Source organism: Platalea leucorodia, assembly GCF_965183815.1.
Source record: "Platalea leucorodia genome assembly, chromosome: 9".
Taxonomy (NCBI): domain Eukaryota; kingdom Metazoa; phylum Chordata; class Aves; order Pelecaniformes; family Threskiornithidae; genus Platalea; species Platalea leucorodia.
The window spans coordinates 31,387,394-31,405,380 of NC_138831.1; the positions used below are offsets into that span (position 1 = coordinate 31,387,394).

The following is a 17,987-nucleotide window of genomic DNA, read 5'->3' on the forward strand; positions in this document are numbered from 1 at the left end:
ATGGATTTGGGCCAAAGAACACGTAAAGAAACTGAAAAGTCTCCTGGTTGCACTGGGCACTAGTCAAAGTCCTACATTAGGCTTCACGTTCCCTCCTCCAACAAGGAGCATGTACACAGCATGGCTTTGTTTTACTTTCCTCTCCTGAGGAAACAAAGTATACCAAAAGAGGTGTGTGGTTTGTGTGAAAACCCACTACATTTAAGTTTGTGAAACTCGTACTGTCCTTTAAGAAAACCCACTTTGAAGGGCTGTACAGATTTAAATTTTGCTTTATGTTAGGATACTGAGCAAACTTCTGCTATCTCAGAGCATGTTTAACATGTTCTATTAAAAGACCCGTGTTTTGGCATCATAAAGGGCCCTTAAGTGCTACTAGGTTAGCTGTTTCCTAGGTCAGTAGTGCAGCTATAGTTTTCAGTTGTCAAGCACTTAAAGAGTAAACCCTCACAAGTCCTTTGAGAAATTTTTTAAGCAGCGCAGCTATTTCTGGTGACCCACAAAAATACCACGGTTCCTCAGCAGCAGTTGAATACCCTGTTCCCTGTACTCAGCTGACCTTGTTTATGCACCAGCATCAACGAGAGTGCCTTGGCATGAGAAACAGCTATTATGTAAGCCGAATCTGCTGTTGTCAAACAAAAAAACAGCAATGTTCATTTCAGCTCCACTAGATGCGGAGGGAGAAAGCAAAAGAAAAAGCACTATTTGCCAAATGGGAAATAACAGATAGCAAAAGAAAATCTGCAGTTTTAAGAGGCTTTCCACACCAAGGAAGAATTTTGACACTACAAAAACTTTTTTTCAGTTTTACCAAATTTTTAGACGACAGTAACGCAGACCATGCCTTTCAGGTTGCAAGAGGAAGGAGTCTTTACGATAAGGTCTGAGTTACAAACACAGAATCTCAATAGGCACCTTCTCAAACTCTGAACAAACAGTTAAGTTTAAACAAAACCAGTAAGTGATCATTGTGTTTATGGTTAATCAAGTCTTAAAGCAGACTTGACTATACAGCAAAAGCATTTTGGCACTTTATGTTTACCTGCTTTTATATACCGAAATGCTGATCAGGTTGGGAGGGTGGTGTGGTGTTTTGTGGTTTTTTTGTTTTGTTTTGTTTTTTGAAGGGGTGATCATTACTGTACACTTTCCTTCAGACAACCTGATAGGTAACTATTGAATTCATACACAAATCAAAGAGCAGTCTCCTTTAGCCAGCTATCTCATGCTGCCTATTTCAGCAGAACATAAGTCTAAAGTATTTTTGACAGGTTTGCACTCAAGTCATATTAGAGCAGCACTGGGACAGGAGCAGACTTGTAGTTGAAAAACTCTGATAGAAGCATTTCTGTTTCTTTCCTTTGCAAAGCAGATGGCTACAAACTGAATCTCTTTTCCATGTAAAAGTTAAAACTAAGAGGAAGAAGTTTTTTTCTAAACTAGATGAAGTTATTTATGGCCAGTGATCCATGACAAGAAATAGTCAAGATTCTGCTAACTAAAGGAGCCTTTTTCCCTAAATTCTTATGATAACTAGATCTATCAGGAGTGCATCCAATATAAAAAGTGGATTGGTTTGACTACCTCTGAGCACTTTGAATGTATATAGTTCTCGCTACAAATCAAAAGAAGTTTACAACAGCAATTCTCTTGAATCTAACGTAATTTTTAAGTGCAGTTTAGGCTTTTTAGAAAATATTTACTGGAAAAATCATCAAGTCTAAGAACTAGAACAGAGCTGGTTCCTTGGGCAAAAATCCAGATGTTCACTACATACCAATCCTAAATCTTATTCCTTCCCTAAATACTTACAGGTCCCTCCCCTGTACCTAACTACTGCTTACATCCTCAACTATTAGCTTAACGAGAAATAGCACATCTTATGTCTGGACATGATCTACATGTCTGCTGACTTGCCAAACAGCATATAAAAACTTATGAGCTGACATGGTAGAGGGCACCAATTTAAGCACCTTCTTTCTGTACAGGTGACTTATGAAAATTTTAGAACCCTTACCTTTGGTTGAAATTGGTCATGAACAGAAGCATTGAATTTCATGCATTACACATTTTAAGCCTCTGAAACAGAAGGTTTGATTTCTTTGGAAGCCAGGCTAAATAAAATTAAGGTTGTATGACATCATCATTCCCTCCTACATACACCTTTGAGAAGTAGAAGCTTCTCTGGAACTTAGCACTTGTGACAAAACATTTCTAAGCCTCTGGAGAACAAACAGGTTTTTTACAACTGCCTGCTGGCAGGATCACTCAGAAAACTGTGATAATAAAGCTGCAGAGCTGCTGAAGGCCCTTTGCTTTATGTCTGGTAAAAAAAAACCCCAAAATCCTGAGTAATTTCCAAGTGGCATAGATGCTAGTGAAAAACAAACTCATGCATAAAATGGATTTAAAGCACAAATTCCTGGGTTTACGAAGTATGTTAAGTCACCCATGACTTTTAATGCAGTCAGTTTTATATATGGCTTTATTTGTTATTTTAATAAGGGCTCAGCAACAAAAGTCATGCTTACAACCTAGATGCTTTCTGCTGATTCTGCAAGGAGGACTGTTGTTCATAACACAGGCATCAAGCAAGAGACAGAGGGACAACCAAATAGATACCTCTGAAGACCAGTTCAATATCATTAACAAGTGCGAAACCTGGATTTATACGTAAGAGTTGACTCTAGTGAAAAGCTAAAAGATAATTCTTTACCCAAAATGCCAAAAATACCCCAATGCAAGTTTGACAAAAGTTAAAAGACAGCATTCTCCCAGGCTGAATGGGAGTGCTTTGAAGTAGGTTTTGTGCCTTTTTGGGATATGGACTGACAACTAACATCCCGTGCCACAGATTTTGATGAAAGATGAGTCCATTTACTATATGACCTTAGAATTTTAGCTGGCCTATTCAAACTTCTCCAAAAAGAGTTATCTAAATCCCATAACTTGAGACATTTGTCCTATACATGCTGGAAGTCAGCTACAGGTTAATTTATGTCTAGGTGCAGAGCAGTAGGCTTTATTTGCTGAAAGCCATTTCTATTTTAAAGCCAGAAGTATTGCAAAGAAAAAACACAAATCATTAACTCACATTTAAGTGATCTTGCCTTTGATTTTTTCTGATTTTTTCTAAGATTGCAAGGTTCTCTTTTTCAATGCCTTCATCCTCAGATTTCTTCCCGTCAACTGGTTCCTCCTCCTTCATATCATAGTGATCCAGATCTTCAATGTCCTACAAGATGGAGGAAAATTCACTGTAAATAACTTAACTATGCTCTTTGTTCAACAAAACCCTCTCCAAAGGCATTTAGGGATACAGTCATACTGCACAGCGGTATGTATTAGTGATTGTTGGATGCCGTTACTATTTTGCTCTAACTTCACACTCTCAGCCAACAGTATTCACTGGAGGTGTAGGGAGCCTTCACAATACAAACAAGACCCAGATTCGCAACATGTTTCTGGTCACAGAAACAAGCACAATAAAACCTCTGTAAGAAGTTAAGATTGTAGTGAATTAGCCCATTAAAGTAGGTAGAAAACAGGAAGTTAAGCCATTTTGAACAGGGCTTGAGAATCCAAACGTACCCAAAGTTAGGGTGTCTTCAAGATGTTTCTAAAAGGAGACTCCTTTTTCAATTAGAATCCTAGCTATGTTACACTCCTGGCAAACAATGGTTAACAGATCTGGCAGGGCTATAGCAACCCTCGAAGAAAGTTAAATATTAGAAAGCTACATGTACCTTATTCAAGGGGAACATTTCAGCTGAAGATTAGATGCAGCATTAGGATATGAGACAAAATTGTGTGGTCAAGTATCCTGATCACACAAGCATTTCAGTTCTGAGTTCCAGGCTAAGACACTGAAAAATCTTCCACTCTGTATTCTGAGACGGGGTTATCCTGTTGCAGAGGAGCACTCTGAACTTAAGACAACTGCCTGTAAGGTGATTCAAGTGCTATTTGTGGAGAGGAGGGAAGGATGCAAATACTTCAGGATGAAAAAGGAAGCACTACAGCAGCCATACCAGCAAGCTATGAGTACACAACTACCAGATATGCTTCAATATGCAGTGCTCCACCACACCTGTGGCTACTCTTTATGCACCATCTGTTTGCATGGCAGGAAAACCTGGCCGTAAGTGCAAATTCAAGGATGTCTTGCATAGTAAGAAACACACTTATCTGGTGCCTTTGACAACACCGTCTCCTCCAACTGTAACAGATTTTAGACTGAGTATTCTTTAAAATGCTCATATTTCTCAAAATAATGATATAGCCCTAGGAACCCTAAGCTGCTTTTCAATTTAGAAATTGAACTAGATTACAAGTTGAAGATATCAGTGCCACACAGAATGCCACCTGACAGATTATAAATAATGAGAGACATGATAATGTTTTTGTCTAAAGTAACCCAAAGAGAGTGCAAAAGGCTACTTACAAGTCTGCAAGCAAACAAAAAGAGCCTTGAGGCAGAAGGATATGGGAGCGTACATACTACCTTTACAGAAACTCTGGCTCCAACAAATGTGGTCTGGATCAGGCTAAATATGGTGTAAGAGAGGCTGCTTGAAATTAAATCCAGAACACAGGTAACATTTAGATCTTTTCTAAAGGAAGACCTCCTCTTCAAAGAATGAGTTGTTCATTCTTACTACACACCTTCTTCATTAAAAATCTACATCTGAAGTAGCCAGAATAGTTCTCCTACAACAAGGCTATTTATAGTGGTTTAAAAAGGAAGCATCTTGGAGCTATTCTGACATGGTGTAGAAGTAATTGAAAGGGGTGGTTCTCACACAGTAAAAAGCTCATTAAAAGGAGCACCGTGTTGCCTTAAAGTTTAGCATGTCTGTTTCAGATGTCCTTCCATTTCTTTCAATGTATTATAGTTAAAAACTAGCTCACCTGTTTAATAAATCAGCAAACTGATTTACTCTTAGCCAGTCTACTTCAATTTTGGAGGCACTTTCGACTGTATCAGAGCCAGTTCATATGCTGCTTGAAATAGGAGTTAACTATGCAAACTTACTGATTTTGCACACAATGTTATGTATTGTTTGACTAAAGCACAGATGTCCAATTCTCTGTATCCAAGTACCTCACAACTGCAATCTAGGCTTCAGAAGAAAATTTCACTAGTTTTGGTGGTTGAAGTGAAAGCTGATGTTAAGGTAAACATCCAAATTTTTAATTGTCTTTTCTGTTGAACTCTATGGAGATTACATTTTACAGTTTGGGTTAATAATTAGCCCACCAATGCAGAGAAAAATGCCAGAATTCTACTAGATTAGGGTAACAATCTCATATATACACATACTTCACCCATGTCTTCTTCCTCCTCCTCCTCTGATGTAACTTCTTCAGTTGTTCCATTCTGCAATACAACAATGAGGTTTCTGCATAAACTGTGCACACGTTCCTTTCTTTCAAAAACAGGAAGTCTACTATCAAAGAGAACGCAGTATATACAAAAGTTACACTTATCAAGGTCTGCAAGGACTGAAGTTTAATGTGAAAGATACACAAAGATGCTTTCGTGGAGTATGACAGTGAAGAGATTTTTGCACGAAGCAAAGATTAACAAAATGTTATAATTAATTTCACATTAAGTTCTAAGTGGAAACTTAAGATTCAGATACAGATATTCTATTCTGAGACAGTGACAAATGCAATAAACAAGCAGGTTATAACTCATGATCTCTTAACCATGAAATCAGATCATGGCTCTGACTACAATCCATATACATGCTAGACCTCTAAAAAGAAAAAACCCAACAAACTTCAGACCTCTCAAACTTAATGGCTTTTTGTCTTCCTACCTAGAACTTCTATGCAAGAACTACTATAATCATATAGCCATTGTTATTACATTATTTGATAAAATACCAAAACAAAACATTGGAGTTCATTTTTCATGGCTTTCCGTTTCAGGATACCACTTCAAGCTTAGGAAGTTTGAGCTGCAGAAATACTCAGGAGCATTCTGTTATGCTTGTCCTCTGCTCACTCGATCTTTGGCAAAGAAGGAATGCCACTGCTGTAGACAATGCAGGGGACTAGATGGATCTCTGGTCTGACTTACTAAGGCCTCTCTTATTCAACTCACAAATTATCCGACGCTTCTAGCTAAGAAACCTTCCATGAGTTTGTTTTTGAGTTTCAGAGCATAAGCAAGACTCTTCAACAAAGCCACTTCCTAATATTACAGGCCTATTGCTTTACAATTGCACTGCTACGTGGGTGGCTGAGAGAAAAGACCTATAGGATTACAATTTGGCACATGACCAAAATTAAGCAAGTTATTTGTCATTACTATAGCACTGTCACCACAGGAAAACCATCTGTTACGCTACAGGAGTTTTTAGAAGTCATGTCATCTTAACATGTATAAGCAAAAGAAGATATCATAATCTTATTAAAAATACAAAAAAAAGAACAGTTACTGTCAGTTACCAGTTCTGTTTTCAGCACAATACAAAACGTTTTAGTTAACCAGAACATTTCACAGCCCTTCACAACTCTTAATTTGACAAGAGCCCAAAAAGTAAACAAGGCATCTCAAATACTCCCTACCCAAAGTAGCATATGGTCTTGATATCCCATGTCTCTGCAAGGGATTGAAGAGGAAGGAAAACATCATTAGTAGTTCATCCAAGTGCACACTGTAAAACATATACTCCTCAAGAAAAAGCAAACAGTGTTTAATCACACCTACATTTTGGAAAAAAAGTAAATTTGGGAAGCACTAGGAATGCACAGTGATTGGCTTGAACAGTATTTAGGAGGGAATTCAACTGACAGCACTGGTATCACATACACACCTTTCAGTGATACAGAAACTCCGAAGGAAATTGTGTAATATTATCACACCATTATTAAATGGATTCTACAAACAGAATTTGGACTGAGGACACTATAAAGCCAACAGTGCTTCATATCTCAGTTCTGGCTTACACAAAGTTTAATCGTTCCCACCATCTTCTTTCTTGGAGTTGAAAAAACAACTCCTTCATTGCCATAAGGAGGCATCCACAGCTTTTTAATTTACCTGTCCAGCTGGCAATGGCTGATCTAACATTTCAACATCTGGATGCTGAGGAAGATTATATAATCTGCAGAGGTCACATATTAATCTCTTCAGCTGTTGAAGAAGCTATAAAAAAAGAAAACATGGAAACATCTATTTAAACCAAAGCACAGAACAACATACGTTGAATTTTCTTCACCTGTTGGTACTGAAGTTTCCGTCAGTGTACAGCATTTAAATCTGCACACACCGGAATAAAGTTTAAAGATCCCTCTTTTTCTCTGTAGTCATTGTAATAAAATCCCCACAATGGGAAACCAAGGACAGGGCAAGTTAAAGATGGCTCCCATTCATCTCCTCATGTCAAGTGAAGAAAGTCATGAGCAAAAGAATAATCTGCTCTGGCAGCATCATCAACTCCAGGCATAGGTGTGTCAGCCACAAATCACTAGGGAATAATCAAATGGTCATATTCCATGAGACAAGATGGTCCATTCCAGTTTCCTAGGTTAAAGAACCATGTCTTCAAAAAAACAAGGAGGAACAGTCTGATTTTCCACATCCTGAACCCCTTTCTAGGGCACACCAGTGAGGCGCTACAAGCAAGACAAACACTGTATAAGGCATAGAAACTAGCCAACCTCTGAGCTAGAGCCCAAGTAGTCTGCTTCCCATATCTTGTATCAGGTTGAGGCACAATCTGTTACTATCACTGATTTCTGTTTCCAACTTTCAGCATTACATTGACTGTGTTCTGTTAACTGCAAAATATGGAACACCTTTCACTCACTGTAATGCTATCCAGAAAATAAATTTAGTTCTGCAGAAACAGAGAAACGTTAAGTTTGCTTCTCGATCACGACACTAATTAAGTGGATTTCTATAGCTGCTAACTTTCCCTAGGCAGCCTCAGATTCCTAGTTAAGGCCAAGACCATAAGAGACTGTACTACTGCATTTCCTAACTTTTCAAGGTCTTTGCATAGCTATACCAGAAAAACAAAGAAAGAACTGCAGAATACATTTGCAAAATGGTCAACACTTCATTACTTGCAGAATAATACCCTAGAAAAATGCTTGCAAAAATTATACATCCATTTATAGGCTTTTCTTCCAGATACCAAAGGGAGTTTGTCTTGCCACTTGTAGAAGGCAGTGTGCAAGACAGCCATTTCTGCACACATATCCTTCAGCACTACTAGTAGTTACGCTTAGAGCGGCAACCCCCGCTTCCCTCTAAGTATCTCTCCATAAAGGAGGGAGACTCAGGCAATGTGGCCTCACCCAAGTTACAGCATAGACTGTATTATCCTGAAAGAATGATACTTCTACATCACTATTTGGTGTTTATATACTGCATTGCTTAAAATATACAATAAATTAAGGTATCCAAGAAAAATCTAGTCACTCCAAAATATTCTACATGTCTAAAGCCTTGCTATTGGCCAGTTTAAATGCTCTTACCTTACCTTACTGCAAATGAAAATTCAGCCTCTCCAGGGTTAAGAATTCATTTCCAAGCCCAAATCACTAGCAGTGATAAGCAAATGCTGCCCTTCTGCTATCTGAAAGCTTCAATGCTTTTCCCTTCTCCAGCAGAATTCAACGTTCCTGTTTAACAGGACTGTTATTTATTCATTGGAGGCCATGTACTGACATACCAGCCTGCATTACAAGAATTATGACATTCTCTCCTATCACACCACATTGCTGCTTCTACATCTTTCATGACAGTCATCCTTAACTCAAAAATAAAACAGATGACACCAAAAGAACTGGTGTGTCAGCAACACATTTCTTGTGAGTAGATACACGAGATGTGATGGTTTACGTTGCCAGAAGCTTTCTGTAACAATCACATTTCTCATCAGTGTTAAGACTCTACACCTGTTTGAAACTTCCTGGGTGTCTGAAACACCAGGAAATCTTTTAGCAGGCAGAAAGCAGGTTAATCAATCAAAAAGTTAGTTGGTAGATAGAACCACAGGTCTTAGAACTATTATTCTCAGTATTTGCAAGATCCTTAAAGTTGCACTGCTACACATTTTGTTGAGAAAATTTTTCTCTGCACAAACAACACTGCCTCATAGAGAGCTGGAGCATGAACTATAACGTTTCAGGAATTGTAATTTTTCTCAGATAGCTATGTAAAGCTAGGCAAGCCATTAATTTGTTTACATCTGTTGAGAAGCATACAAAAAATCTAAATGGTGGGGGAAGGATACCACCACTGGCATTTGGCTGGTCCAAAGCTTGGAAAAGCAGTTGAACACAATATTAGATGTGTCTCTACAGAAAGAGATGGTAAGGGCTGGGAAAAGAGTTAAGAATTGCTTCCTCCACTCCCCATCCTCTCACAAGAAGTCACGTCACCTGAACTGAAATTCAGAAGGAATCTTTGCAGGCAGGACCTAACCCATTGTAAGCTTCTCTCGCTTCCTGCTGAACACAAGCACCATGGCAAGGTACACACGCGCTCTCAAAGCTGCAAACTGCCGGCACAACCTGGACCAAACTGCACCGTGGCTGTGCCTGAAGAGCTGTCTCCCTGCCTCCAGCAGCATGTTTTCACCTTCGCATTTGCACTGGAACCAGAGATCACGCAACCATGCAGCAGCTTGCAAGCTTCGAGGCAGATCAATTCCTGATGTGCTTCAGCACATAAGCACCAATTTCACGATAAAGGGGGGAGGCAGGAATGTGCAGCTGAGAGCAGGGAGCCCCTTCCTCGGCAGCAGTCTACACTTCAGGGTTAGCTTAATGCAACTGTCAAACTGCAGTTTCATTTTTATAGCTAAGTTGTTTTACTTGATGTCAGTTTCTACAATCTGCAAAGGTGGTGGCAGAGTGAGAAGCTGATCTCGTCTCTACAACCTTTCTTCCTTATTGCTATATTTTTCCTCCACAGGAATTCATTTCATATCCTTGATCCTTCTGCCATGGATCGCCATCACCATTACCCTTTATCCTCTGCTCATATGTATGAAAAAAATCACAGGACAATATGGGCTGAAAGGCACATGTGGAAGTCATCTGATCCAACCCCGCACTCTAAGCACAGCCTAGCATGATTTGGTATGTGTTAATACTACATGAATAGACTGTATCAAAAGGGATAGCAGATTTCTGCCATGTATTAATAATTTAAATGTATTTCCAAGCTAACCTCACATGCTTGGCTAATGTAAAATGAATGCTTAACACGCACGCTTTGCTGCTACTGAAGAGAAGTGGACTATCAGTATACCAATAGTTTCCCTGGAATACAAACTGCCTAAAGCAGAAACTAAACAGCAACTAGAATGAATAATTCACAGGGTATTAAAGGAGCAATGTAAATAGCCTGCATAAGGTAAGTGCTCAAGTGACCAAATACAATGACAAATTTATAAATTGATGCTATTGATTATAATTAATATAAAATAACAACAAAATATTAAAATATAATGTATACATGTATAATACAACTTTTAATGCTTCAGGACTTCCGAGAAGTTGGTAGCTCTTATGGACACCATAATACTGTTTTAGAACACAAAAACACTTCTTAGAATTTGTTGTTTCCTGTGTTAACATCTTACAAATCTGAAAACAGTTTAGAACAATTTTTCTGAAACCTATCCTACATTAGGAGGCCTTTTTATGCATGAAGAGATCTTTCTAATGCAGTATGAAAGCATTAACAATGTTAGGATACCTTTAATGATATTAATATACTGCTGGGTTCACTATGAAGCACCTTGTGTTCTGATTACCAAGAAACATGGACTGAAGAAGTATAGTGTAAGCATACACGTACTTATTCTTCTACGTGTATCTATATACATATATATACACACACACACACAACCTGTATCTGCATAAAAAACAAAATAAATGAATCAATAAATCTTAGCCTAACACAGAAGGAAACTCCTGAAGAGGAAAGAGAGGGAAGAAGTAACTGTCATCTGGAGTGTGACCACTACTTAGCAATCAGGTAGTCTGTGGCAGTAACTGGCCTCACGCACACTCAGCAGCCTTGGGCAGCTTCAGAAAGTAAAGCAAAGCTTCTTCCTGCTTTTTGTCTCTATGATCCCCAATACATAATTAGTTGCTGCTGCACTGGTAGTTTGCAAGAGGCAACATTCTTTCCCGAAATGCCATCATGTGGGACTAAATCTAAATTCTTAATACAGACATAGTGTGCTTAGGGACAGCAGCTTATCCAAGCTGTACACATACTTATGCCAGGAATTCTATACTTCTGAAGCCTTCCATGCACATTTAAGCCCTCAAGGTTTGGAGATTGTGAGAATCAAAGCTGCCCATCTGAATTTAAGTCCATTTCAGTATTGTCTTTAAAAAGCAAACCTCCAAATCATGTATAATTATATTTAATAACCCATGAAGTAAGGTTTGAGACTTTAGATTTGCAACTATAACTTCCATTGCGTTAAACAGAACGATGAAACTGAAGCAGGACTTCTCTTTGGCATTGCACAACCACTAGAAGGCAGCTGTCAGTTTCAGCTACCTACCAAGTCTAATGCAAAGCTGGTTTTCCAGATCTGAAAGTGAATTCAGGAGACACTAGGGGTCAGAGAGAATTCTGTAGCCCCTTCATCTGCTGACTGGAGCTTGTTCAATATGAACAGTCAAGCAGCTAAAGCCTCCAAACCTAATGCTATCTATGCTGATCATGTTCTTAACAACCTTTCAACATTTTTAGTGCTTTGAAGAATTTTCATAGCAAAAAGCATCACGCTGATGCCAAGGTAACACAGAGTTTCAGACCCACAGAAGATTTTCCAGGACAGGTATGTATGATTTTAAACATAGGTAAACCAGTTTTCCTTTTACCATGTCAAATGACATGGTAAATGACATGGTCAAATGACATGGACAGCTTCCATACATATGGCCCTGTCAAACTTTTATGCCTGAAGAGCATGTTCTTCGGTTTCACAAACAGCTGATACCTGTCAAAAGTTACAAAGCAAGTAGAAAGGGTAGACTAATACCAAGAACTCTAAATCAGGGTACATGTGCTAGCAGTGCTTTTAGCACATGTTCACTGTGCTCAGTTGAGCTCCTGGAAGAGTTCAATGCAATTTCCCATTCAAAATTTGACTGTTCTAATAACTTTACGAGTTTAGAGCAACATGGCACAAACAATCCTTCACCTGCAATTGATTAAATGAAAACTGGTTTGAAACATTCTAAAAGTTTAAATTGAACTAAGTGATTTTTAGGAGATAGCGTGATAAGTCAGAAGCCTCTGAGTTTCTACAGGTGGTAGTAGTTCCTTATCCCTTCCTGCAAGAAGTCTGTGTGTGAGTTGCTCCAACGCCCTTGAAGGGGAGGGAGGGAGTTGCAAGGGGAAAAGTTGTAGGGAGAAAAAACAAACCCAAAACTCACAAAGCCAAGCCTTTTGAGCAAAACAAAGAAGTCAGATTTTGTAGCGTAAGTATTTGTCTCTTCAACCACTCCCTCTGTCTTCATCTTGGCATAACATGATGTGGGGTGGATTCCTGAGAAACCAATGGGCCATCCACAGGTGTCTATTACATCAACCCATCAGCTTTTACATGGGCAAGTACAATCTTGATATCAGAAGCTGTTTTCTTACAATGTACATAAGCTGTCTACGTGCATATGCAATTCAGTACAGCAAGTCCTATGCATATTTGCAATAAAGCTTTCTACCCTATTGCAAGTAAACCTGTAGGCCGTTAAACATAGGAAATATCTTGTTTAAAACCTTTAGTCTGAAGCTACTAGCCACACCAGCTTCAAGCTGGAGAACCTTCCGAGAAGTGTATTTAAGAAAAAAGTTGATTTGGCCACATTTTCTGCTCCTATACTGTCATATGTCTTTCTAGGCAGAAGTCACAAAGACTAAGAGAGATAACATTCTTCAAAATGTAGCTTAGTCTAAAGTTTAGGTTGTAAGAATAAAACAAACAACTGATACATATGTCTCCTGTAATTAGATCCAATACATTAAAACACTAATGTTCCTCTGCAATGCCCCTTTGTTTTTAACCATGGCAAGGCACATGAAGACTCACACTTGCTTGTTAGTTTTCTAATTATTTCTGCCAGAAGTCAAATGTATCCTAAACATTCTTTAGAAAAAGAAATTTGCACATCATTATTTAAGGTCGAGTATGCTTAATTAACATTATCCCAGTAAACATTACAGGTAAGTGATTTAATGAGAAGGAACATTCCCAACTTTTCCAAAACCAGGCAAATACTAAGGCCAGCACATAATCGATGCAAGAAGCACTACCCTGCATACTGATTTCTTTTGTATGCATCACATGCATGCATGCATTCCTGTACACAAAAATAAACAAAAAAATGTTAAAATAATCTGTTAATAAAGATCATTCTTAAGGGCTATTTAATATCCATAAAGCTGAATTTGGAGACCAAAACCCAACACTTTTAATCACTGAATTTGTCAGTAGGCTGCAACACTTCTCTTTGTGGAACAAAGTACATTGGTACCGAAATTTTTCTTCAGGTAATAGTCAAGGACACTTACTTTCCTGCATAGAATGGGACGTTAATTTTTTATATATATACAGCTCCTATCACTACATGAAAAGGGTACTCAAGTAAGATATGATGCCTGATAGTTTTCTGAAATGCAGAACTACCACTAGAATCTGTGCAAAGATTTTCTTTAAATAGCAATTGTCCAAAGTCACAACACTGTTCAAACTTATCACTATCTAAGCAACATTCAGATGAACCAGAAGCTATCAGGTCAAGTCTTCTTTACTGAAACCAGGAATTCTTTGTATTAGTTACCATTACAGCCATGTTTTGGAGAATATACATTCTCAAGAACACAAAGCTTTTGCCTCCATAATTCATCTCTATGCAAAGAAAACACTAGAAGAGCTGTTTTATTCAGTAGTTTTAAGACGTCATGCATTTCACTGTTTAATTATTTTCAGAAAACCTTAAACAGTGTAATTATTGGAGCTGAAACTTAACTTCTTTTAAAGAGCAAGAATTTAAGTCATCTTCTCCGCCCTGCCCCAAATCTTTCGGATTACTTTTCATTCATATGGTTTTGGAAGAGAAACTTGTGTTTACAAAACTTCTCAAGTAACCCCAAAATTGAACTAATTTAACTGCTTGTTAATGTGACAGAGCTAAATAAAGAACCAAAACCAAATAAACACCCAAAGCAACCAAAACACTTGCTCACCAGCGTATTGCTCTTCTTAATATCTTCTAAACGCTCTAAGACTGAAGTCAGGTTTGGGTCATCTGATTCTACAAACCATATTGGTGATGAAGAGGGGTAAGACTCCTGTTAAAAAAAAAACAACACACAAGACCCAACAAATAAATAAACAAAAAACCCATAAAGCTTTTAAAACTCATTCACCCCCAAAATTTCACAACACAGTATTAACATAATCTTTTATCTTACTCCAAGTCAGGTAACATAAAAGCTTTTAACACAGCATTTTTAGGCAATGCAAGAGAAGTTGAAAGAAATCCAGCAAACTGGTTCTTCTAGTATTTCATCCTATTTTCATCTTGATCAGATGACGGACATAAATAAGAAACAGTGCTGAAAAGTTTAAAACCCTGGAGGTGGGTGGAGCAGGAGGAAGAAACTTAGAAATGCAGTACAGGTGATTATTACCAAAAAATGGAATCACAAGTAGTACATGTCAAAGAATAAAAGTATACCAATGCCGATTTTTCATAAAAATACAGATTATTCCAAATAAAAGCTGTGAAAGCAACAAAACCTGGAGTCTTCAGATTTCCTCCTCAAACAAGATTATTCAAACTGTTCTAGCACTGCCCCTCAGACTGAAGCAACATAGCTCCAATCTCCTGCCTTGGAGGACAAGGTAACAGGCAGACCATGATGCCAAAAATCTGCAATTTTATCTTTGTACCATCAAGGCTCGCAGAGGACTTTCCACTGGTGAAAGATTTCTCAAACAATATACTGCATACAACCCTATCAAGAAAGCTTACAGAATAACCTTCTTCCATCAATAGAGTCCTACGGTTGTTACGCCAAGTGCAAAAAAACACATCCTAGTGACGGTGAGATCAAATGGGTTCACAGGATTAGAAGTGTACTCGATTTTCCAGAACAAGCCATGATTAGGGTACATACATCATATGGAACAGATGTGGCCCACAATCGCTCATACAATCCATGACAAGTGATTTTTCTGTCACTAAGCTGCCACAGCATACAGCCCTTCAGAAGGTGCTAGAAGGACCCTTGCTACGGAGAGGTAAACAAGTTTTTTTCCCCCTCTTGTTTAGATGTTTCAAACAGCAATTCCAATTTTTTTCCTAACACAGGTTTGGTAACATTTTAAGGATGGAGGAAACCATGTAGCTTCCAACTCAACAGTAACTGTCCCCTCATATCATTGACATGCTTGGATTTTTTTGTTTTGTTTTAGTTATTTAAGGCATTCTCCACTTCTCACCCACTCAATTAAATTCTAGTAGCTGAGGACAAATTGCTGAACCTCAGTTTTATCACTCAGATATTATCTTCACATCCCCAGGTCTTACAAAATAATATGAGGGAATTTTCATTCATTTCCTTCACTGCAGTTTAAAAGGAAAAACTCCATATTTCTCACTCCAGAGACAACAAACCATACTTCAGTCTTCAACACTTAGAGTCAAGGTTCTTACTGCTACTCTAATAGACGACTCCATAATGTGCACTATGCTTACAAATTTACATTCTTTCTTGATTGCATTGTGTATTTTTTGCTTTATAGTTTTCAAGACAGCAGTAAAAAGTTTCATAGAAGGAAGACATCATACTTGTCTATCAGTGTTACTGTCTGGTCTTTAGCGACTCCCAAGCAAACTTAGCCTTAGCAAGCTCTCAAAGCACAAGTCCCAAAAGAAAACCCAGACCTTCCTACCTTAAACTAGCTTCTGCCATTTCAAAGATACTGAGTTTATTAGAATACAGAACGCTATCCATTTGAAAACTGTAGAAAAATACAAGCATGTTAGAATTGGTTTTAATAAAACAAAGCTGACTTCCTAACTGACCTTCTAGCTGAAGTGCTGAACCTCATAAAAGAAACCATGTGATTAGATAAAGGACATCAGCTTTGGCAAAACAGACTATCAGAGCAGAGGTTGCATTTAGCAGCATACTCCAGGGAAGTTCTAGCTCCAGAGGTCTAAAATTCCCACCTGTAAACTCAAGCCTTTGCATAAACTTATTTTTAAACAAGCTCAATCCCCACTGCCCCAAGTTTATGTTTGGGTTGGTTTTTTTTTTTTTTTAAATCACAGCTAAAAATACCTTAAAAGAATACATGATATTCCTAGTATCATTATGAAAAGACAAACTGCTTACATCTTTCAGCTTCACTTTGAAGCACACCATACACAGAGACCTTAGAATATCTATTCTTGGCTAACTAAGGTCTAACATCTCAAATGTCTGTCAAGGAAGTCCAGTGCTTAGGTTGCCAAGATTTTAAGGCTAAGGAAGGCAAACAGATGAGCAGCTACGTGTGGCTTAATCACTTTCTTCCTTTACCAAATACAGCACCTTGGAGAAGTGTATTTTCTCCTCTGTTTCACTTAAGACACTCTTGAAAGACTAACCACTATCACTGCTGGAGAAACAAGGTTAAATTCCCAGCTGCCACTGGGTTCCCAAACTATTATTTTTAGGAGCTACACTTTGTTGAAAGATACTCCATGTTTTGTACTGATAACATCTCACTCATTTTTAACAACATGCAACCTACCTGTAAAGTCTTCTGCACTAGTGCAATATTCTTACCTCAAGACTTTCATACTGCACGTTCGATCTTTATGCACAGTTGGGAACATCAGAAGCGAGACTCTGCTAACTGTGGCCCTACTGCCTGAAGACTTGTTTGAACCAGCTATTTTTGAGACCTGAACTTCTCTGGTCATCTCATTAAGCTAAGAGAAAGGCAATAGGGTAAACACTACTACCATGACTTTAGATTACGCCAGCATTCCGATCAGAAAATACAAAGAACAAGCAAAATCCCTTCCAAGATTCATTGAGCCATCTGCTTCTTGAAGTCCTCGGACTCATTAGAATAAAAATATTCTCCAGGTACAGTCAACATTTGGACTGTGTATGTGCATTCACCTAACAGGTATTTTTGGCTTTTTTTGTTTTGTTTTGTTTTTAAATCAAGCATTTGTTAATTATGTTAGTCCAGGTCTAAGCAAGCCTGTTAATTGCAATGATTTATAAAAGATAAACATCTGTCAGTCCACTCTTCTAAACCATATCTGGAATCTGAAGACTGCTTACAGGATGAAGCTCAACTCTTCACTGTCTATATTCTTCTTTTCTGACAATTCTGTTTCTCCTTTCTCCACCAATAGGATTTAATGAACAAACCCACAGTAGGACATTTGTTGGTTGCAGTCAGTATCTATCCCAGTCTAGGGGGCCTATACAAAAATCTCCTCCAAATAAACTTGCAGCAGATCCTTCGTCAGACAGGGACATGACCAATAGTGCAGATTTGATGACTGAGCAATCCCACTATGTGTTTAAATACATTACAGTGGCTACTTGAACGTGCTAACGCCTTCTACACTCAATGACAGACCTTCCTCATTCTTTGCTCTCATTCCAACTTACTCCAATTTTGCAATGAAAGCGAGTCCTGCTGTATGCAAGAAAAACATACTAGGATTTGATACTGCCTGCATTATTACTGTATAGCACATATGAACTACTATACCCTAAAAATGATTAAATATTCAAATTTTTAGTCTGGTTTAGCTTTTGAAACATGAATAGGAACAATGTATTTATCAGAAAGGCTTTTGTTAAACACTGTGTGAGCATATTCACTCATCTGTATCAGAAAAGATTTCAAATTTTAGACTTCTGGAATATCGATATTTAATTGCATATTCCAACTTTTTCACAACAGATG

At 38.1% G+C, this 17,987-nt stretch overlaps 1 protein-coding gene across 4 annotated transcripts in view; it reads right to left on the reverse strand.

Annotated features, from left to right (window-relative positions):
* The window catches only part of UBE2Q2 (ubiquitin conjugating enzyme E2 Q2), a 53,466-nt gene that overhangs the window by 21,251 nt on the left and 14,228 nt on the right, over positions 1–17,987 (reverse strand). For 3 of the 4 annotated variants that reach the window (XM_082321411.1, XM_082321409.1, XM_082321410.1), the window contains exons 2-5: positions 14,246–14,350; positions 7,058–7,162; positions 5,327–5,383; positions 3,098–3,238 (exon numbers count right to left, since the gene is read on the reverse strand). In XM_082321411.1, the coding sequence (XP_082177537.1) occupies positions 3,098–3,238; positions 5,327–5,383; positions 7,058–7,162; positions 14,246–14,350 (408 nt within the window). The remainder of the gene's footprint in view (positions 1–3,097; positions 3,239–5,326; positions 5,384–7,057; positions 7,163–14,245; positions 14,351–17,987) is intronic. The other variant, XM_082321412.1, reaches the window with a different exon arrangement.